General features: G+C 56.7%; 1 protein-coding gene across 1 annotated transcript; it reads right to left on the bottom strand.

Annotated features, from left to right (window-relative positions):
- Positions 1-1,137: 1,137 nt before the first annotated feature.
- On the bottom strand, positions 1,138-21,422 carry NGFR (nerve growth factor receptor). The gene is made up of 6 exons (XM_012451809.2): positions 21,232-21,422; positions 14,198-14,339; positions 9,840-10,199; positions 5,821-6,073; positions 4,074-4,234; positions 1,138-3,448 (listed from the first exon to the last, which is right to left on the bottom strand). The coding sequence occupies exons 1-6, from the start codon at positions 21,295-21,297 to the stop codon at positions 3,147-3,149; spliced, it is 1,284 nt and encodes a 427-aa protein (XP_012307232.1). The 5' UTR covers positions 21,298-21,422; the 3' UTR covers positions 1,138-3,146.
- Between the last annotated feature and the right edge of the window lie 834 nt (positions 21,423-22,256).

Genomic DNA, 22,256 nt, shown 5'->3' with positions numbered 1-22,256 from the left:
GTGGAGATATACTCTTACGAACAGTATATTTCCCCATCAGCCTGGGGGCACCCTTAGGACAGGAGGTGTGCCTCCTTCATCAGGTTAGAATATCCTCAATTCTGGGACTGTCTCCTCCTTTCGGTGGGAGCCTCGCTCAAGACAGAGATGATCTTCCCCATCATACTGATTTTCCAAGTACCAGGATTATTTCTCTTACCTACTCTGAATCTCCCGCAACACCTTCCATCTTCCTTGAGCCCCTCACAGTCTGGGGGTGCAGAAGGGGAATGGAAGACAGAGAACCTCCCCTCCACCCATGTCTGATTCTGGCTGGGCCTGGCTGGCCCTTTCTCCCTGGATTTGGAGGTCAAGCAGGCTTGTTTGCTGTTTTCACTGGAAGAGCAAGCCTCCCTTTGCCTTCTTCAGTGACCACAAGCCAGTCCTGCCAGAGGAGTTGGCCAAGTAACCAGCAGGGGCTGAGCAGCTCTGACCATCTGCCCGGCCAGCCTCAGAGACGGCACAGGCCTGGGGCCAGGAGCCCTGCAGCCCTAGGAGCTCCCAGGCCTGGGCCAGGAGGGGCCCGAAGCCAGTCTGGCAGGACCTTGCCCACGAGAGTTGCAAGGGAGGGGCCTGCCTGCCTAACTCCAGGCCAGGCCAGCCAGTCTCCCGCCAAGCAATCTGGAGCCAGATCTCGTGTGTGTGTGTGTGTGTGTGTGTGTGTCTCCCAGGCCATGTGGGTGGCTGGGAGCTGTGGGGTTGTGACCTGGCCCTCCTGGCAAGCCTCTGACTCCTGTGTGTGTGTGTGTGTGTGTGTGTGTGTGTGTGTGTGTGTGTGTGTGTCTCAGGCCATGTGGGTGGCTGGGAGCTGTGGGGTTGTGACCTGGCCCTCCTGGCAAGTCTCTGACTCCCCTGTGGTCAGTTTCACTTCTGACATCTGGTCAACTTCACAGCTGGCCAGCTTCCTGCATGGCCATTTTCACTTTCCCTCTCCAAGATCTGGGAGCAAAAGGCCCCTACTCCTTCCCCACCCCACTTAAATTAACTCTGTAGCAACACATGGGAACTTGCTGGATTTCTGTTAAAACTTCCCCATTTGGTGTGGGGGAAAAGAGGGCAGGAACTGACCGAATTGGAAATTATACCTGGGTCCCTGCCACACACCCAATCCCAAACAACTCAAACCATGTGTACTTCCAGAAAATCTCTTTGCACTATTTTTCTTTCTTTGCTATTTAATGTTCATCACTTATGTTTTATGTGTAAGTTTCAGGAGGGCCCAAGAAATGATTACACAGGAGGCAAGGAAGGGAGGTAACAGGAGGGTTCCTGGGGGTCTGGAGCTCATGGTTTCCAGCTGAGGGGCCAGAAGGGTTCCATCTCAGCCCAAAGGGAGAAAAAAGGGGCCCCAGAACGAAACACATGCTGAAACATACTTGCAAACCCCCAAATATCCTCCCCACCTGCTGGGGAGGAAAATAAATACGCTGACTCTGCCCTGCTCCCCAGGTGCCCAGGTGAGGGGCCAACAGGTGAGTTTCCTCCCCTCATCACAGATTGAGGTCAAAGACTTGCCATCTACTACATTGCTCCTAGTCCCATCCACAGGGCTGGGGGAACCCTGGGCTGGGGAGGGGTGGCTGTCAGTGCGCAGTCTGCTTGGGGCTTGTCATGCTAAATACAGGGGAGCCACACTCATTCCAACATCAGGCAAAACAGAACAGGACAGGGAGTGGGTGGAAAGGCCACCGAGGCCTCACAGCCCCGTTCTGGCCAAGCTCAGGAAAAAACAGTCCTTCGCAGAGTCCTCTAGAGCTGGGAGAAATCCCCACGGGTCACAGTTGAAGTCAATTCCTTCTTGCCACATTCCCACACTGGCCCACGTTTCTTCATCGCAACCTTCTGGGCCCAGCCAACCCCGTACTTGCAGGGAAGGGGGGTGGGGGAGCATTCCTCCACGTGCAGGCCCTCAAAAACAAACGCCAGCTCTGGCCTCGGCAGTCCTTGGCCCGCCAAACCCGGGGGCGAGTGAAGACAGCCCAGCAGACCTCAATTCCCTCCGAAGCTTCTCTGGCAGCTGCCCCAGGCAGGATCCGGTCTCAGCCCAAGAGAAGGAACTCATGGAGAAAAATGAGGTTTCTCCTCCTGTGTGTGTGTACATCCGTCTGTGTTGCAAGGTGAGGAGTCCTTAGTCCCTGACCCCTAGGCTGATTCTAGAGGCCAGTGTTGGCTCTGGGGCTGTGCCAGGATGGAGGGCAGCAGACAGGAGCCATGCCACAGATGTCACACAGGCATGCCTGAGAGGGACAGGCAGAGGGAAGCAGCACCCTTTCCACAAACCCCAAACCTGATTCCATCATTGACCAGGCCCTAGGCAAGCATCTCATCTCCACAGGTGCGCAGGCAGCGGGGAAAGACAGGGGTCTGGAGACGTGGCAGGCAAAGCTGACTTGGCTTCGAGCCATTTCCCAGAGGGTCACCTGCCACCTTCCCCCCGGCGTCAGGCAAACCTGAGGCCCCTCATTTAGAGAGGCCTTCCCATTGCTGTGCAGCTTTGGGCGAGTCATGGCCTCTCTCTGGGCCTCACTGATCTATATGAGGGGGGTGGGCTGAGCTTTGAAATCCTCTCCCAGCTCTGACAGGCCTCTGATCCTCTTCATCTTAGGCTGGGGTGGGGGGTAAGGGGGACTGAGGGAGGGCTGAGGGCACTGGGATGCTCCCTTGCTCCCCAAGTTCACAGTGTAGAGTCCATGGCTCTGGTTCCTTAGTTCCTCCCTCTGAGTCTCTGGGGCCTTGTCACTTCCCCCAATACCATCTCTGGTGTCAGCCCCCCAGATATGACACCTGCTTCAGTGGGAGGGACTGGCCCACCTAGCAGTGTGGGAGAAGGGGGCAGGTGGCCTGAGACGGTGAGGGGGCGGGGCAGGGCTAGGGGGGCAGCAGGGGCACGTCTCTCGCTAGACAGGGATTGTGGTCAGAAGTGAGGGGGCCACACGGGCTGCACCGACAGGGCTGCGGTTTGGGGGCCTGGACTCCGAGGTCCTGCCCAGAGGAGCTCAGTTCTGCCAGGTGGGCCTCCCCCAGGGGTGGGGCTGCGGGCTCCACGGGGATTGGCTGGAGCATCGCTTGTCGGAATGTGGGGCGGGGCGGGGGCTCCCCAGCTGGGCTCACACAGGGGATGTGGCAGTGGACTCGCTGCACAGGCTCTCCACAAGGTCAGCTCGCTGAATGCGGCGCAGGGCGGCCAGGAGGGCGTCCAGTGTGGCGCTGTCCTGGGCGGCCCAGCTGGTGAGCAAGGCGCGGACGGGGCAGGCCTCGTGGGTAAAGGAGTCTATGTGCTCAGGCTGGTAGCCCAGCTCGCCCGCCAGGTGCCGCCAAGTGTCCCCCGCAGAGCCGTTGAGAAGCTTCTCCACCTCTTCCCGCTTGGCTGGGGGCAAGCTGCTGTAGAGGCCTCCGTCACCCTTGAGGGCTGCAGAAAACCCAGAAGAGAGTCAGGTCCTACCCCTGAACCCCTTTCCCCAATAGTGGGCATGAGGGTAAGGCCCAAGAAGGGCCGAGGCAGTGCTCCTCCCCATCTGGAGGTCTAGGGCCAAGACGAGGTCCTGGCTGGGGCACCTGGGGGGACTCATTGTCCCTTCTTCCTGTCACTCCAGCCCAATTCTTACCCGCAACCCTCCTCCCTTCCCCACCAGCAATTAATCGAGGCAAAGGAGGAGACAGGACTTCTCAGTTCCAGACAACTGCAGCAAGGGTCCGGGAGCTGGGCTGTGGGCCACTAATTAGGGTACACACTTAACTACTTGTTCCCCAGAAGTCCAGGGCAGGAGGCTAATTGCAGCTACTTTAGCAGTAATTAGCCCCCAGGGGGGACAATTAGCTTGATGAGTCTAGATGCTCCAACTTGTAAAAGCCTCCATTTTCCAAGTCCCTCCCCTGGAGTGGACCTCTCCCTCCCATGCCCCTCAGTCAACCTCTCCATCCATCTACAGGGGCACCGCTGAGCCAGCGCACCGCCCCCCCCCAGTCCTTCCTAGAGTCTAATCTTAATCGCTTCTGTTTCCTCAGCCTCAGCTCCCCAGCAGGCCCCTGCTCACTCTGGCCTGAGGCCGTCTGCGTGTGGGGCTGCTGGTCATGCAGGCTCTGGCTGTCCACAGAGATGCCGCTGTCGCTGTGGAGTTTTTCTCCCTCTGGTGGGGGCGTCTGGTTCACCGGCCGGCTGTTGGCTCCTTGCTTGTTCTGTTTGCAGCTGTTCCACCTGGAGGCAGAGGCAGAGGACAGGCCGGGTATCACGGGGAGAGGGGCTGTAATGGCCGATGCAGCTGAGGTATCTGCGCTCTGCCACGCTAGGGCCAGGGGCATGGCAGGTGCCCAACTATTAACCGCCACCTCAGCATCTAAGGCTCCTCTTTACATATCTACCCCCCAACACCCCCTCACCCCCCCTCCCGCCCCCGCCTACCCTGAAAGCTCCATGAGGGCAGAGGGGGCCTCTGTAAGTGTTCAGTAAATGTTCCTGAAATGAGCAGTGCTGAGGAACTCCACTTCTCCCCATCTACCCTTCTAAAATACTCCCACATGTGGGCAGTAATACATACAAAGATTTCCTCTGCAATTATAAGCAATAACAAAAAACTGGAAAAAAAACAAATGTCCATCAATAGGGCACTGGCTAAATAAATTACCATCCATCCATACTATTGAATGAGTGGTTACAAACGATCAGCTAATCTACATTCCTGAGGAAAGGTCTCCTGAGGGAGACTGAGTGGAAAAAGTAAGCTATGGAATATGTACAATGTGATCCCACTGATACCTAAAAAGCCCTCTGTGTTTACATGTCATTATAAAAGGTTTATATACATGTTTGTAAAAGACACGCAGAAAGTAGTTGGCAATGGGAAGGATCCATTCCAAACAGATTCCAGTAAGGAGGGGAGTAGGATTTGAAGAGATAGAAGGGGACTTTTACTTTTTGTTTGAAAGATATTGGTCTTGTGTGCATTTTCCTAAACATGCATGTGTTACTTTGATTTTTTTTTTTTTTAGTAAAAATGGAAAATGCATTTAAAGCTTTAAAATGCTTTCTGGGAGTTCCTGCACCTCCCAAATTCCTGGATTCCAAGTGTGACAAGGGATGGGGAAGAGACACACGCACACACAGGTGATGGTGGGGTGAAGGAGGTTGGGGGATGAGGACATAAGCAGTGGGGGGTTGGGAGTCAGGGAGTGGTGTGGCGTAGGAGTGGGAGGGGCTGGAGGCAGGACAGGACAGGACAGGGTGGGTCCTCTCCCCTCACTTCCTGCTGAGCTGCTGCACCCTGGAGTGGGGCGGCAGATGATGAGTGAAGATGAGTTTGGTTTGGGGTTGAGTTAAAAGAGTGTGTGTGGGCCGGGCGAGGTCGCTGACGCCTGTAATCCCAGCACTTTGGGAGGCCGAGGCGGGTGGATCACGAGGTCAAGAGATCGAGACCATCCTGGTCAACATGGTGAAACCCCGTCTCTACTAAAAATACAAAAAATTAGCTGGGCATGCAGGCGCGTGCCTGTAATCCCAGCTACTCAGGAGGCTGAGGCAGGAGAATTGCCTGAACCCAGGAGGCAGAGGTTGCGGTGAGCCGAGATCGCGCCATTGCACTCCAGCCTGGGTAATAAGAGCGAAACTCCATCTCAAAAAAAAAAAAAAGAAAAAAGAAAAAAAAAAAAAAAAAACGAAGAGAGAAGAGAAAGAGAGAAAAGAAGAGAAAAAAAAAAGAGTGTGTGTGTTTTCAGGTCAAGGTCAAGGCAAAGTCTTCCTTGAGGGCAAACATCTCCCTTCTCCGTTCCCACCATGCCCTCTCTCACCTCTTGAAGGCTATGTAGGCCACAAGGCCCACAACCACAGCAGCCAGGATGGAGCAATAGACGGGGATGAGGTTGTCAGAGGTGCCTCGTGTCACCACAGGCTGGGAGCTGCCCATCACTGTGGTCACTGCATCTGCCACCGTGCTGGCTATGATGTCTTGTTCTGGAGGTGCCTCAGGCTCCTGGGTGCTGGGGGCTGTGATGTCTGAGCCCTCGGGGGGTACGGACCGTGTAATCCAACGGCCAGGGATCTCTGGGAGAAAAGGCCACAGGAGTGAGGACCCACTTTCCCCGCCCCTCCCTTTTAGGTCTGACCTAGGGCAGCCTTCTTCCCGTGTCCCCGCCCTGGCTCCAGGTCTCTTATGCCCAGCTGTTATGCACAGAGTTGGGGCTGGGATTGTGTGTCTGACGTCATGACGCTGAAGAGCAAGGCCTGTAAGCGCACAGAGCTGTATCCGCTTCAGCTCCATCACTGACTTGCTGGGTGACTCTGGCCCAGCCCCCTTTTCTCTCAGGACCTCAGTGTCCTCATCTATCTAATGGGGCTATTAAAAGAGACCGTCTCAAAGCTCCCTTCCATCTGGGGCTGTGGTCCTGGAATTCTATTCCATCTCCCTGGGTACCCAGAGGCCTGGATGGGAGCAAACACACAAAGAAGCCTGGCCACAGAGAGGCCTCGAGCTGGAATCACTCCGGCAAATGTGTCTGTGGCCCCAGCTTATCCTAGATGACCCTAGTCACTCCTGTCCTAAGGAAAGAAGAGGGTATTCAGGTCTGGTCAGAGAAGTGCTTCCCCCACACCACCTCCCTGGGAGCTGCACCTCAGCTCTCCCTCCCCAACTTTTCCACTCTCACATCCTAGGCTCTAGGCTTGGGTGGAGAGGAGGGGTGTGGGGCAGCTGCATTGCCTCCCTCCAGTCAGCCCTTGGACAGTGGCCAGCCTCTGTGTCCTGTCTCGCCTGGCTCCCACCTAGCCTGAACCTCCCACCCAGCCTGATCCTCCCACCCAGAGAAGACAGCATCAAGTAGCCCCAACCCTCCTTGGTCAGAAAGCAGAGAGAGTGTGGAGAGGGGGCCCATGAGGCAGGTCCAGCTCACTGCCTCAGCAGGAGGCTGACTGTGACTTGCCACCCACCTAGAACCTCTCATGCTAAGTGGGCATTGCCAGCCTCCCTGGCAGGGGACCCAGCCCTTCCTGGCACTGGTGGGTGGGATTTTCCATTCTGCCACACAGCCAGGGGCAGTGCTAGGGGTTGTGGGCTCTGGACAGCCTGGGGATACTTGTCTGGGCAAAGTTCCCTGCCCCGTCCCTCCTCGCTTCCCATGCCTGAGGCAGGGAGGGAAAGCAGACAGGACATGCCAGTGGGGTGAAGGGGAGGGTACCTTGCTCCCAGCTCTGCCCACCCAACCCCCACTTGCCCACCCAAGCAGGAGTGGAAGCTGCCCACCCATCTTCTGACCTCTTCCACTCAAGATGAAAATGCTTCAAAGGCCGATTTTCAGCACCTTCTGAGGGGCAAATCCCCCAGATATGAATCTGGAATCCATCTGGATGCCAGCGGTGAGGGGTTGCCATCTGCCACCCCATCCCACCCTTCCCGTCTCAGTCCTGGGAGGGGTGGAGGGAGTGAAGGAGACGGAGCCCTGTCTTCTGGCAGCCCCAGGTGGAGTGCTGGACTGGGGAGGGTCTTCTCTTGCTCTGCCAGGGGACTGAGCAAGCTGGGGGGCAGCCCAAGCCCAGAGGCTGGAGACACAGCTCAGCTCAGACCGACCCCAAGCCAGAGGCTGAAGGAGTGTGCATGGTTGGGTGCCGGTGAATGAGACCATCACCTAGATCAGAGCATGGTAGGGGAGGGCTGGGAGGGTGGCAAGGCGTGGCCAGACCAGAGGCGGCACTGACTCTCAGGGAGCTGCCCTCATCTCTCCAACCCCCTCTGACCGGGGTGGGGGGATGAGATCCAGATGTGGCCGTGTCCACTAGCATTCCAACCCACTAAGCCCTTAGCAGGTCCTGACAGTCATTTCCGGGCTGGAAGGAGGGACCAGGTTACCCCTACCCAACCTGAATTTCACTGGGGCTGGGGGGAGCCCTTCTGCCCTGAGGGTGGGTGAGTCACCATGTTGACACCTGAAACGTACATGCGGGACAGTATGGTATGCTGGAGGTGAGGGGGCAACCAAACCAAGGATCAAATTCCATTTCCTGAAATGGTCGGTTGTCCCAGAGCTGACATTTAACCCTTCAGAGCCTGAAGCTGAAAGGGGAACAGGGTCCTGGACGAACACGCCCTCAGGAGCACCCTCCTCCTTCAGGGTGGCTGGGAAAGTGAGCTGGTATCTGGGAGGAATCTGTGAATGCCCCAAAAGGCAGAGCCTGCTCCTCCCCCAGCCACCACCTTTCTTTGCTCTAGCCGCACCCCTGGGTCCCCCCAACCCCTCCGCTGGCTGGCCTGGACTTGCCCACAGAAATGTGCTGCCTGCTTGCCTGCTACCTGGCTGCTAAAACCCTCCCTGTGCTCTGCCTGGTGCCTGATGCCACTTGCCTGTCTCCTGGCCCATGGCAATTGCCACCAGAACCACCACATCCTACTCCTCATTCTTTCTCCACCCCCTTCCCCAAGGCAGGAAGCTTCATGCTCAACCTGGCCAAGCTCAATGCCCAGCATAATAGCCCTCCCCATCCTGAGCTCCTAGAGCCAGAGATCGCCGGACTTGGAAGGTAGGTGTGGGTTGCTGGAGCCACTGTCAGACTGGAGGGTCCCCAGGGGCAGGAGATCTGGGTACTGACTGAGGCAGAAGCTCTGCTGCCCCCATCAGGATGGGGAATCTCTAAAGTGAGGGCTGCCTCTCCTTCAGCTGGAAACCAAGTGCTGGGACCATCTCTCTCATTAGACTGGGGCAAAGGCTGTCTCTCCCATCAAACTAGGGGCTCACTGCAGGAGGTGCTGTGCTGCCTGCTCAGGGTAAAGGCAACCTGAGGATGAAGGTTAGGTCTCAAAGGGAAATAACTCAGTGTGTGCATGGCCACAGGATGATGGGTAGGATGTAAAGGCACTGCCAGCCTCTCCCATAGTGGAAAAGCCCACCTGTCTCCCCCGAGACGGACATCACCAACCAGAGACAAAAATAGGTCTGCCCTGGCTCCCATGGGGCTTCCTTCTCTCATCCCAAGAACCACCCCATCTCCTTGGGGCCTGTGTCTGGCTAAGATGGGCACACCTGGCTCCCATCACCCCTGGAGCTGACAGCCCCAAGCATATTCTGCCTTGTCCTCAAGCTTTTGAGCCCCAGGCCTGCCACCCTTAGTGTTCCCTGCGCCTCCTCGTCCTTCACTAAACTGCAGAACACTGCTGACCACTCCCCTAGACAGAGCAAGTTCAAGTGGGCCAGCCCTACTGTGTGTTCCCTAACCCACACCAACCCTGGTAACCGCATGACCAGTGAGGAAACTGCGGCCCAGAGACAGGAGTGGACTCCCTAGCATCAGATAAGGACAGGGTGAGTTCCACCTCAGGTCCCACAGCCAAAACCCACCATGGACCTAGACCAGGGCTCAGAGTCAAAGGGTCCCAGCTCCTGAGGGTCCTCAGGCTGCCCTTCCAGTTCAGAAAGGCTGCCTCAAGGATCAGACCCCTCCTGTTCTGTGCCCTGGGGGCAGTGGCCATCTTCAAGTTGCTTGCTGTCCATCTAATCACTAGCTGGCAGCCACAGAGAAATGAGCCCCGGAGGATGAGTTACAATGTAGTACCCGAGGCCTGGGACGCTAAGAACGCCCACTTTCCAAACACTTAGCCCAAAGAAGGAAATAGTGAGAAGGGTTCTTTGGTGAGACAAAGAATCGGGAACAACTTTCTCCCTCAGGAAGGACCTGAGGCTCAGGGAAGGTGCACGCTGCCTCAAGGTCACAGAGCTGCCCCAGCAGGCCAGGCGGGGTCCTTGTTGACCCCCAGAAGGTGCCCTTCCGTATGCACCCAGCCCACCCCCGCGCCCCCCAACCCCCGCCCCGGAGCCGCGCTCACCCTCGCACTCGGCGTCAGCCCAGCGCGTGCACTCGCGCAGCTGGCGCTCGGTGTCCTCGCACACTGTGCAGGGCAGGCACGGGTCCACGTGGTTGGCCTCGTCAGAGTACGTGCCGTCGGGGCACTCCTCGCACACGGTGTTCTGCTTGTCCTGGCACGAGAACACGAGGCCGGAGCCCGCCTCGCACACGCGGCAAGCCTCGCAGCGCCCGGTTGTTTCGTCCTGGTAGTAGCCGTAGGCGCAGCGGCACACGGCATCGTCGGCCTCCACGCAAGGCGCCGACATGCTCTGCAGCCCCACGCACTCGGTGCACGGCTTGCACGGCTCAGTCGCGCTCACCACGTCGGAGAACGTCACGCCTGTGCGCAGCGGACACCAGATTTAGTCGTCTGCTCTCTGGGCGCCCCGGACGCAGGAGCTGGAGTCTCTCCCTCTCCCATGGCCTGTCAGGACGCTGACTTCCTTCCTGCAGCCTGGTCTTCTCATCGACTCCCACCCTCTTCCAATGGACCCTGACCCCCAGCCTGTGAAAGTTGGTGGCAGCCAACTGGGAAAGGGGGAGGAGGCCTGGAGCCCCATCCTCCAGGCCCCAGAAGCACTAGCCCGGAGACTTTCCGGGATAACCGAGCTGGTGCCGGTAAGTTTCTCAGCAAATTCTCTTTGAGAAATCCCAGGCCTGTTTGTGTTCCCAGCATGATTAAGGAATAATCTGAACGTGGTTCCCACCCAGCCCTCCCCGCCAGCCAGAGCTGGGCTGCTAACCCAGTCCAGGCAAGGTAGGCCTTCCCCTAGGGAGCCTCTGGCGCATCATCTGCCTTCAGATCCTCTCCACATAGGTGTGGGCTAAGGTGCGGCCTGAATGGGAGTGACCAGGGTTAGACAGAAGAATTTCCCACCCATGGCGCTACCCACGCGCTGCTGAAGGGCTTGGCTCCTGAGGGTGGGGACGGATCTGTAGGCAAGAGGGTTCAGGTAAGGCAGGAGCCACTGAAGCTAGGGAGCTGCCTCCTAGCCCCACATTTGCTCTCTCAGATGGATATTGTTGATCAGTACACAAACTGCACAACTGTACATGATAACCCTTTTGAGATCTGCACATGCAGTCCTCTGCCCCTTCGGCCAGCATGCAAGGGAGATGTCCAAGCTCATTCTTCACTTATGTTTTCTGATTAGTGGATGTGCACTCCAGAATAAGGAGAAGGAGGGGAGCATGCCAGGGTCCTCGCCTCCTTTTTCAGGGAGGGGAAGGAGCAGGGCCAGATCTTCTTTGCCCCTTCCAGCCTTGGGTGGAAAACTCTGTGCCAACCTGGATCTGGCAGGACCTATCCTTGCTCCAAGGACAGGAAGAGCATAGATTTAGGAACCTGAGAACCAGGGGAGGATAGATTGTTCAGAATGTGGAAGTAGAAGCAGAAAGGCTAAAGTGCCATTGGGGGGAACCGAGGCCTGCGGGGGTCTCAACACTATTCAAAGGCATCAGAGACAAGACAGAGCAAGGGTTCACTGGCTTGGGGGTTGTGGCCGGGGGAAGGGGAGACAAAGAAGGAGAAGCCAGAGAGAAGCGAAAGAGGTAGAATTGGGGACAGAGGCTGTGCATGGTGGCTCACGTCTTTAATCCAAGCACTCTGGGAGGCCAAGGTGGGCAGATTGCTTGAGGCCAGGAGTTCAAGACCAGCCTGGCCAACATGGTGAAACTCCATCTCTACAAAAAATACAAAAATTAGCTGGGCATGGTGGTGCACGCTGGTAATCCCAGCTACTTGGGAGAGGTTACAGTGAGCCAAGATTGCACCACTGGGACTCCAGCCTGGGCAACAGAGCGAGACACTGGCTCAAAAATGAAGAAGAAGAAGAAAAGAAACAAGAAATGGGGGTAGAGGAGAGACGAAAAGACCCAGGAAGAAGGGCCTGGAGAGATACTTTAGTTTCAAATCCGTTCTGACAGAGGAACCCTGCCAAGAATTCCCCTTCTAGTCACACAGAAGGGGAAGTGGAGAAGCCTGCTCATGGCAAAACACAGAAAATCTCTTTTCCTAGGAGCAGGCAGATCTGGATTCAAAATCCACTTCCATTACTTATTAGCTGTGTGTCTTTGGGTGTTTTACTTAACCTCTCTGAGCTTTTTCTTTCTCTGTAAAAATAAGGAGAAATATCTGCAGTCACAGGGTTCTGAGGAATAAATGAAATTCAGCCATAAAGCCTTGGCACATAGTTGGGATCATATAAAGATTGGGCCCCGTGGGGGTGGGCAGCGATCAGGACAGTGAACTTTGGTGGTAGGAACACGGTCAGACAGCAGAAAGAAACACAAACAGCCAAGGCAGGGCGTCTGATCTATACAAACAAGAGGGTCTTAGCTGGCTGGCGTGTGACAGAGGGCGGGCCTAGTCACACAGGAGGGGAAGAGGAGAACCCTGCTCATGGCAAAACACAGAAAATTAGCAGAAAACTCCTGGGAGAGGGTTTTAGGCAGTGTGAAAAGTGTGGTCTTTTTTGGCAGAGAATGAAGGCAGAGGCTTAATAGGTTTCCTTGTGGAAACGTTTTAAGGATAGAGGGAAAGTCCACTGGGGTCTCCATCCCATAAAGTGGGCTTGTAAAGGCAGCCTGTTAACGCAGCTGGAGATGGAGGAGGGGGAGATAGGGAAGGATGGGGAAAAGGGAGGGGAGAGGAGGAAGTGGGAGGGAGGATTCTCAAAGCCACCTCTCTGCCTGCCTCCCTTCTCTTCCAGAGATTCTGGAACTTCCTCTCCTGGTCTCCTTCACCCCAATTCCTGCTGAAGATCCTTTGACTGAAGGGAGAGGGTTCCCATCATTTAGGTCCCAGGAGAAGAGCCCCCAGCTGGAGTCTCAGAAGCGAGAGAGGCAGATTTGGAGGTTCTAGGATAGCTGATGGTTGGCCACCCCTGCCCTAGAATGGAAACTCTGTTAGGCCAGGACCAGAGCAGGTGGCCAGACAGCAAGATGGCAAAGGCATTGGAGAATGTCCCCCTCCACACACACGCCCAGGCATCTCTTGACTGGGGAATGGGGTTACAAGATCCACAATCACAGAGATGGGAAAACAGCGTGTCTGGCGCACACCAAGAGTTGGGGTTGCCTGAAGGACAGATGGACTCGGGGGGCATCCAGAGGAAACACGAGGGATGCAGGTGGCTATCCCCTTATTCCCAAGGATTAAAGAATAATCTGAGTATGGTTCCCTTGAGCCCTCCAGGTGGGCATTGAGTGCCAGGTAGAAGGCAAAATATGACTGGCAGGCATCAGGAAAAGGGCAGGGAGCCCACAGCCCAAAGGCAGCAACTAGAACTTGGGGGACTGACTCAAAAGCACGAGGAGATTCAGACCCTGGACAAGACTGGGGCCAAGGGGCCCAGACCCACTAGCCCTGGAAGATGAGATTCTCTCCCTTTCGGAAAAAAATCCCAGGCAGAGTTGAGCATGGTGGCTTACGCCTCTAATCCCACCACTTTGGGAGGCCCAGGCAGGTGGATCACTTGAGGCCAGGAGTTCAAGACCAGCTTGGTCCACATGATAAAACCCCATCTCTACGAAAAATACAAAAATTAGCCAGGGGTGGTGGTGTGCACCTGTAGTCCCAGCTACTCAGGAGGCTGAGGGATGAGAATCGCTTGAACCCAGGAGGTGGAGGTTGCAGTGAGTCCAGGTCATGCCACTGCACTCCCGACCTGGGCAACAGAGCAAGACTCCCTCTCAAAAAAGAAAGAAAGAAAGAAATCCCAGGCAGGAATGGGCACAGCTCCCTGTCTCCCCTCCACTCCCCTCTGTCACCCCACAGTACGGACATCCTCATAGCGCCCTGATCCCCATCCCTATTGCTTCAGGAAAATTCTGCTTCCTGGTCAAAGCTGGAGAAGTGTTGGCCTTGTAGGAAGGAGAAGCCACAGCCCCAGGATCCCCCAAGGTCAGTCTCCAGGGCAGCCAGGATTTGATCCTCCTCTCCCTTCCCCCAAACACAGCGAGAGTAAGTGGCAGCCATTGATTTTGCAGTGCAGATGATATTTTTAGCTGGTCCTAGCATCAGCTACTCCTCCCTGCCTGGCCACACTCTTCTACCAGGTCTCTGGCTAATTCAGAGCTGGGAATGGGCACCCCCTGGAGATCCCCCATGGGGTTCCCCTCCTCCCTCTGCACACTTCCCTTCTCCATTCTCAGCTTCTCCCATCTGCCTCCTATACTGGGTCAGACCCACTTCCAGTGACCTTACAGTGGTGGGCAGGGGAGCCTGCCCACTAATAAGGCCTCTGCTGGGCATGCTCCTCCCCAGACCCCTTCCTCTTCTCCCCTCTCCTCCCTCCCATTTTTCTCCCCTCTTCCTGCCCGCTACCCTCTACTCACTGTCCAGGCAGGGCTCACACACGGTCTGGTTGGCTCCACAAGGCTGGGCCACACCCTCGCCCAGGTTGCAGGCTTTGCAGCACTCACCGCCGTGTGTGTACAGGCCTGTGGGGCATGTCTCCTTGGCACCTCCAAGGGACACCTGGATGGAGGGAGATCAGAGGGTCAGACTGGCAAGAGAAAGGGGAGGGTTCTTCCGGGGAATCAAACACCCCCCTCCTACTGCCTTCTATTAGAACCACCTGGGCTGGGATGAGCTCACCAGGGAGGCATTAGGCACATCAAAGCTGACAGGGAGAAAGGCAAATGAGGGACAGTGTGCCCATGCAGGCTGCTGCGGGTGTGAGGTCAGAGCTTTGGCTGCTGACCTTCTGCAAAGTTCATCTTGGGTGACAGCAACTCCTGGAATCCCAAGGATACACCACATGGGAAGGCGGCCTGAGGCCCAGCAGAGGGCCTTCCAGCAGGGATGTCGTGAATGGTTGGACAGGCCGCAGCTTGCACAGGGCTCCCAGCCAACGGGGCAAGCAGAGCTGAAACCTACCCAAACTCCATTCGCTAAGCTTTGCACCTGCAGGGCCGCATCTACCCAGAGGAGGGCCTTTCTCGAACAAAGGCCAGCAGGGCCCTCCTCCAGGTCCTTAATTTCACATGTTAAATAATAAATGCGAGGTGTCCATGCCCAAGAGCAGAAAGCAGAGGGCTAGGGTCTTGTGTTCGAATCCTGACTCTGCACTGGGGGTCTTGCCTGCCCAACTTCCCTCTGAGTCTTCATCTCTCTACAGCAATGGCGACAGCCTGGTGCCAGGGCTAAGGACCAGCTGTTTGGCAAAGAGTCTGGCACCAGGATGAGGAGAAACAGAACAGTTATCAATGATGTGATGGTGGCTGCTCTCACTACCCAGCAGCCCTGCCCTTCTGGGGTTTGATTTCCAGCAACCAGCCCTCCCCCTCCCCTATGTGGCCACTGGGAACAGCGCTGAAACCAAGGGAAAGGGGAATCAGGTTCCTGCCACTGAAGCATCTTTGCTCATGGATGGAACAATTTAACACCAGATTCCCGGGGGGGGGAGGGGGAGGGGCTGCTGGAGGCTTGCTTTATATTTCTGTTCCTTAAAAAAAAACTTAATGTCTAATAAAACTCCAAAGCCTGCTTTGCTGGCTCCAGACCAAGTAGCCCTCATTTGATGCAGAGAAGTATGGCTCTGGGGTGGTGGGACCAGAGGGAAGCTTTACAAGCTTGTTGTGGGCATTCTGCATCTTCCACATTGGCCAGATTATGGCCAAGACACTCCTTTCCCTCCAGTCTGTTAAAATAACCTGTGGTCTCACCAAGGTTTGGTGGGGAAGGAAACAGAGGAGGCAGGGGGATAGACAGGTTGGATCAACCCAGGCGGGAGCCTGTGGTCCCCATGAGACCAGCAGGACAGGCACAGGCTGCAGGCGGGGGTGGGGGCGGTTAAGGTGTGGGGCTGAGAACCTTGGTGCTGCTGCCCCTCCTCCCAGGCGGCAGCAGCACTCAGTGCTGGGAACATCTGCAGACCAGGAGCCTCGGGGTCCCAGATGCAGGCTTTGCCTCAAGAGGCAGCATTCCAGAAGGGCCTGTTCTGATTTCTTTTCATCCTTTAGGGCTCTGCTTCAGTGTCACTTCCTCGAGGAAGTGGTCCTGTTGCACCCAGCGCCCGCAGATTAGGTGGGGCTGCCATGTTACACATCCAGCCTGTTCTCCAGTTCTCTCTGCTCTTGTCTGGCCTGAACTGTATAGACTCCCTCACTGGACTGTCAGCTCCCTGAGGGGGAGCTGGATTGCCCCAGGGCCTGATGCAGGATCTGGCACACAGTAGGGACCCAATGCATGCACATGTGGAATTGAAATACATGAAAATACTGTATGACCTCAATTAACCAGAACTCTGGGAGAGCAACTGTCGGATAGCCGAGATTCCCAACTGCCAAGGCTTTGCTGCTCTAATCATTTTTCCTTTTCACCATGGTGGCTGCACCCTTCCCTGTCTCTGGAGCAAACCTTCATGGCTTCCCATGACTCAGGGACTCTGTATTTACACCATCGCTTATTCTGGTCTGCAATGCAGGGAAACTCTTGTGTTCTTTTCCCAAATTACGATACCTTCGTCTTTCTGCGTTCTCCCATCAGCTTTTTTTTTTTTTTAAATATAGTTTTTCTGTCTCCTGTCTTCCTGTCAAGGTATCAGTTGTCACTTCTTGCTGCTACCAGAGTGTGACCTGAAGCAGCCCTTCCCCCACCATTCTAATTTATTTAAGGTCTAATTGAATCATCAGAAACTGGAACTTGGCTGGTGCAGTGGCTCACGCCTGTAATCTCAGCACTTTGGGAGGCCAAGGCAGGTGGCGTTCTCTGAGGTTAGGCGTTCGAGACCAGCCTGACCAACATGGAGAAACCCCATCTCTACTAAAAATACAAAATTAACTGGGTGTGGTGGCGCATGCCTGTAATCTCAGCTACTTGGGAGGCTGAGGCAGGAGAATCACTTGAACCCGGGAGGCAGATGTTGTGGAAAAAAAAATAAAGAAGAAAGAAACAGTGGAACTCGCCTTGGTAAAAAGGTATGTAAATAGGATCCGAACCAGGAGACCAGGAGGCAGACCTCTGAGTACAATGTGTGAGCTCTCGCGCCAGTCTGAATCCTGGCTCCTCACTCGACCTGGGTCAGGTTTGGAGCTCTGTGCCTCAGTTTCCTCATAATTAGATAATCATGATAGTACCTGCATCATAGGATTGCCGTATTACACGAGTGCGTAAGGTGCTTAGGTACTTTGGGACCCTTCTTTTCTGTCCTCCAAGGTCTACTTTGTGGCCATTGGCTGTGTTCCAGTTAGTTGAGGTCAGCAGAGACCTGGGCTCTGGATGGCTGAGGGGGTGTGTCTACAGTGGTCTTGGGTGGTGTAGGGGCTTTGTGCAAACGCCCCTGCCAAGAAGCCTGTTCTCTCTGCCGCAGCCTGAGGTCCTCTCTCCTCTCTTAAAACTTGCATTTGGAGTAGGGGTCAGATAATTAGTAACCATGCATTTCCTGTGCTTGTTTTGTGTTCCCTATGTTGCAAAATCCTAGATCTGCTTTTTAATAGTATGTTACTTTGGGTAAATTACTTAATCTCCCTAAACCTCAGTTTTTCTCACCTAAAACATTGGGTTGGTAATGTCTACTGCCCAGATTGCTGGGAGAATTAAGTGAAATAATTTATGCAAATATGTCTGGTCTATAGTAGGAATTTAATAAATGTTAGTTATCAAAGAAGTGTTTTGTCTTAGGGAGACCCCAGGGAGGAAGGGAGAGTTTAGCCAAGTAGGGAAGGGTGACTAGCGTTCAGACTAATTGCTCCAAAATCAGATCCAAAAGGATTAATTTACGGGAATGATAGACACATTTGCCTGAAATTTGTATGTGTCACACTTAGTCATTTCACATTTGATAGAATGATTTCATCCCATTTTTAAGAACCTTTGTAATGTTTTTGTTTTGGCCATTTCAAGGCTTACAAGGAACTAAGGCGAAAGGATTCTTAGATGAATTGACTTTTAAGTATCTTCATTTTTGGGCCAGGTGCAGTGACTCGCGCCTGTAATCCCAGCACTTTGGGAGGCCGAGGTGGGAGGATCACAAAGTCAGGAGTTCGAGACCAGCCTGGCCAACATGATGAAACCCCATCTCTACTAAAAATACAAAAAATTAGCTGGGCGTGGTGACAGACACCTGTAATCCCAGCTACTTGGGGGGCTGAGGCAGGAGAATCACTTGAACCTGGGAAGTGGAGGTTGCAGTGAGCTGAGATCATGCCATTGCACTCCAGCCTGGGCGACAGGGTGAGACTCTGTCTCAAAAAAAAAAAAAATCTTCGTTTTTTTAGAAGAAAGAGAGAAACAGCAAAACAGTTGAAAGTATTTGAAACCATATGAATGTTTCAGTGTAATCAGCCCTGACCATTCACAATAGATTCAGCAAAGGACTCCGTAAGTGAATGGGACCATGGTGACCGCCATGGGATGAGGATGGGAGAGGTTTTCAAATACCTGGAGGTCAAAAGACCTTTGAGGTTGATGCAAACCCAGGGGAGGCACCAGCACATACCCCTCACTCCCTTCGGACGGGGCGGGGGTGGGGTGGGGTGGGGGAGGAGTTTCGAGAAAAGGAGCTAATGACCTGAGACAATGCAGCCTGGAGACTTGAGAGCTGGCAGGGGCTGGGCTCTAAATGCGTGGGGCCAAAGACAGAGCGCACGATTTAATCTCTCAGACTAATGACAGTTTAGCACCTTGACTCCTTCCACGATCTGGAAGGTAGGGGAGGAGGGAGCCTGGCACATGGAAGGAAGAGAACATCCCAGGTTAAGCATCCTGGCTTTCAATAAAGGCGCCACCACCGACTCACTGGGGGAGTCTGGTCTCGGGCCTGAAAGTCTGGAAGGTTCTGTTTCCTCAACTATGAGGTGGCAATAACTAAATTCACTTTGCTAGGACTTTATAAGTATTAAATAACTCAAGAGAAAGTACCAGGGCAGTGCGAGCACGTAGTAGGGACTCAGCACATTCGATTATTCCCGCCTCCCCACCCGGGCCCCCAGGGAGGAAGTGAGGCGCTTGAGCCAGACTGGGCTGGTACAGTGGGGTGGGGGCCCATCACCCCCGGAGCTGCCTCCCCAACCACCATCCACCCCAGCCCGGCGGCTCACGCACGCCCATTTGCTGCCCTCGCTCCATCCCTATTAGGCGCATTAGCCAGCCCGGCGGCTCTGGTTACAGACGTCTGAATGACAAAGTGCCTCCATTACCGGCGCGGCCCGCCAGCCGACCCGCCGGGACGCGCTCTGGTTTCAGCGCTGTCTCTCTCGCCGCGGCCCAGGAAGAAACTCGGACCGTGTACAGCTCGCCCAGACGGAGCAGCCGCTCGCAGAGGCGGAGGCGGGAGCCGCTGGGGCTGCAGACGGCAGGTTCCGGTCCGGGTCCACCTTCTCCAGCGCCCAGGCTCTCCACGCCCAGCTCCCCTCCTTCCTGGCGTCTTCGCGCGGGGACCCTCGCTCCTGCTCAGACTGGGAGACCACGTCGTCGTCCCTCCGGGATCCGGACTAGAGACCACCCCGTCCCTCCTTCCCGCCCTCCTGGTCCACGCTGGCCCACCCGCATCTGAGCGATGTCTCTAACCGGCAGCGTTAGTCAGCAGACTGCCCGCGGTCACTCCCAAATCCCTGGACGCGGCCACATGTCCCGACAGCTCCAAAGAACCGGGGCTGAGCTTTTGGGGTGGGGCCCGCGCCCGGACAGGGTCTCTGCCCACCCTACCAGCAGGCTCCACTGCCGCCTGACTCTGGGGAAGGTGTCAACCCCGCCCCTGCTGGGAAACGCAGCCTTGACCCCGAGCTGGGACAGCGGCTGCCCCCTGAAGAGGTGGGGGAGTGCCGAGCTGGGAACCAGGTCTGGGAAGTCTAGCCACGACTCTGGCCCAACTTGCTGTGAGATCTTGGCCAAGTCGTTTAAACTCTCAGAGCCTCAGTCTCCCTATCTGTAAAACTGGGATTTGGGGCGCAGTGCTCAGATGAAAGATGCTGGCAAGGAGAGTGAAGACGCCTGCTCCATGGCCGGACCTTCCAGGGCATTCGGTTCATAGCCACACAGCAGGCCACACCTGACAATCTCGTCGGACTGCCCGGAGGACCCGCCGACCTTGGCCGAGTTGGTGGCTCAGGACACCGCGCGACAGAATCCGAGGCGTCCCGGCGCCCCCATCTCGTTAGGTACCCAGCGGCTTGCACCGAGAGCCAGGCGAGGCGCAGACACGATCCTGACCCTTCGAGGCGCGGGAGCCCACGGAGCGCGGTGGGCGCGGCGCTCGGGTCGCGCATCTCGGTGGGTGGAGCGCAGCCCCAGACTCGCAGGCTGCAGCAGACGGCACTTGCCTCTCCCCGCAGCGCCCCCTGCCGGCTGCCTCCCTCCTGCGCGGCCAGAGCTGCGCGCTGCCGGGACGCGTCCCCGCCTAGTGCGCCCGGGCGCTCCGCACCCTGAGACGTAGCCGCCGCCAGCCGGGGTCCGGGCACACCCGCTCCATCCCTCGCGATCCGCCGCGCTGCTTCAAGCCATGAGAACACGCGCGTCGGAGGAGCCCGCCGGCCGTGGGGGAACCTGGGGAGAGGGTTCGACCTGGCGAAGTGGGTGCTCCCCTCCCAGCCTTAGATCCCAGCCACAATTCCGGGACTGGGCGAGTCCACGAGCAGGAGCGCGGGGACAGGCGCGGGAAATGTCCAAGCCTCCGGTCTCCTCGTCTTACTGTCCCTCAATGGGCCCCGATCACTTTAGGGTGCGCGCCCCGCTCCGTCCGCTTTCCTTTTGCTTCCATCTCTCTGCAGCCCTGGCTGTCGCCCCTCTTCTGCCCTCTCTAACCCACTTCTCGTCCACCGCTCTCCCGCTCCCCAACCTCTCCCTCCGACACCCCTCCCCCCCATTGTCTGGCCAGTCCCCATTGTCCTTGCCGGGTCCCCCCTGCCTCCAGTCCCTCCGACCTCCTCCATTGTTCCATCCCCTGGTCCCGGGCTCCCCGCCGCAGCCGAGCTCGCCCCTCACATCTCTAGTCCGCTTCCCGTTCTCCCTCCTTTTCTCGCCTAGGTTCCATCCCGCGACTCTCCAGAGACAGAGATGCTGAGGGGAAAGTCCGTCCAGGATCCCGGCACTGGAGTGTCCTCTTCTGAAGAACCCGGGCATCCGAGAGCCCCATGCCCCCCTCCTGAAAGACCCCTCCCAGCTCCCTCACCGCCCCCCACGGTACTTGAGGACCGGCATCCGTGCTCCGGTCTTGCCCGCATCTCCACCCTAGGACTCAGGGTCGCCTCTGCGCTCCGAGAACCCTAGACCCTCCTTCGTGGTCCCGGCATCAGAGCGCCTCTCCCACCACCCACCCTCAGCATCTGGGACCCCAACGCTCTGTTCTGTTTCCTGGGTGGCGGCGCCCCGCTCCCCTCGGAGTTCTGATCCCGGGAAAGGGAGCGGGCCCCCTCGGGCTAACACTCACCCCCAGAAGCAGCAACAGCAGCAGGCGCGGCCCGTCCATGGCGCGGCCGGTGGCACCTGCCCCCATTGCTCGCCTCTCGCGGCAGCGCTAGGCTTCCAGCTCAGTCCGCTCTGCGGACGGATGGGGCTGCGCTGCGCCTTGCTCCAGCGCACCCCGCGCCCGCCGGAGCTGGCCGCGGCTCGGCTCGCTCTGGCTGCGGGCGGGAGGGGCTGGGTGAAGCCAGTGCGGCGGCCCCGCCTCCGCCCCGCCCAGCGCGCCCACCCCCGGAACCGCGCCCGCCCGCCCCGCCGCCTCGGGGTGGGGAGCGGAGGCAAAGGGAGGGCGTGCGGTTCCCCGCACCCCGCTGCCACTTCTCCCCGCCCTGTTCCTTAGAACCTCTCACCCATCCCGCCCTGGTACCCAGTTCCTGGCCCGCGCTACTGCGCGTCCGTCCCGGATGCTGTGGGCCCAGGGACCAGGGCGTCCCCACTGCGGTTCCCGTTCTCTCCGGCTGCGGCCCGCCGCAGGGTTCACTCTCTTACCCATCTGCCTCCGCCTCTGGCTTCACCTTCTCCCTGGAGCCTCGCTCCCTACCTGGCCCCTATCAGTAAGAATGCCCGCTTGCCCTCCCTGCCCTTCATCTCTGTCCATCACCCCATCTCCACCCCTGTGCCCACCTCTCCACTTCCTAGTGAAGAAGGTCCCTGGGCAGAGTCCTAGGGGGAGGGGAAGGGCGCTGGCGGCCTGACTTCGGCCATGGACATTCAAGGTGGAGTCCATTTCGACATTTGATTCTCAAATGAGGGGTTTGAAGGGGTCGCAGGTGTGCACACAGCGCATAGGAATACACATTCTCAGGCTCACCTGTAGGTGTGCTCGTGCACTTACGTGTGCCCACACTGTTCTCCATTCACTCGTGCTGACCTGTCTTACACATGCATCTCTGCAGGCATGCACACGCACATATGTGACTCAGACATGCAAACGTGCATACCTACACATTCACACATGCACGTATGCAGGTATGCATGTATGCAGGTAGTCAT

Source organism: Aotus nancymaae, unplaced genomic scaffold (assembly GCF_030222135.1).
Source record: "Aotus nancymaae isolate 86718 unplaced genomic scaffold, 86718_ANA_hifiasm-v0.15.2.pri h1tg000072l, whole genome shotgun sequence".
NCBI lineage: Eukaryota > Metazoa > Chordata > Mammalia > Primates > Aotidae > Aotus > Aotus nancymaae.
Note: the sequence above shows the minus strand (reverse complement) of the source record. Positions and strands in the feature narration are given on the sequence as shown.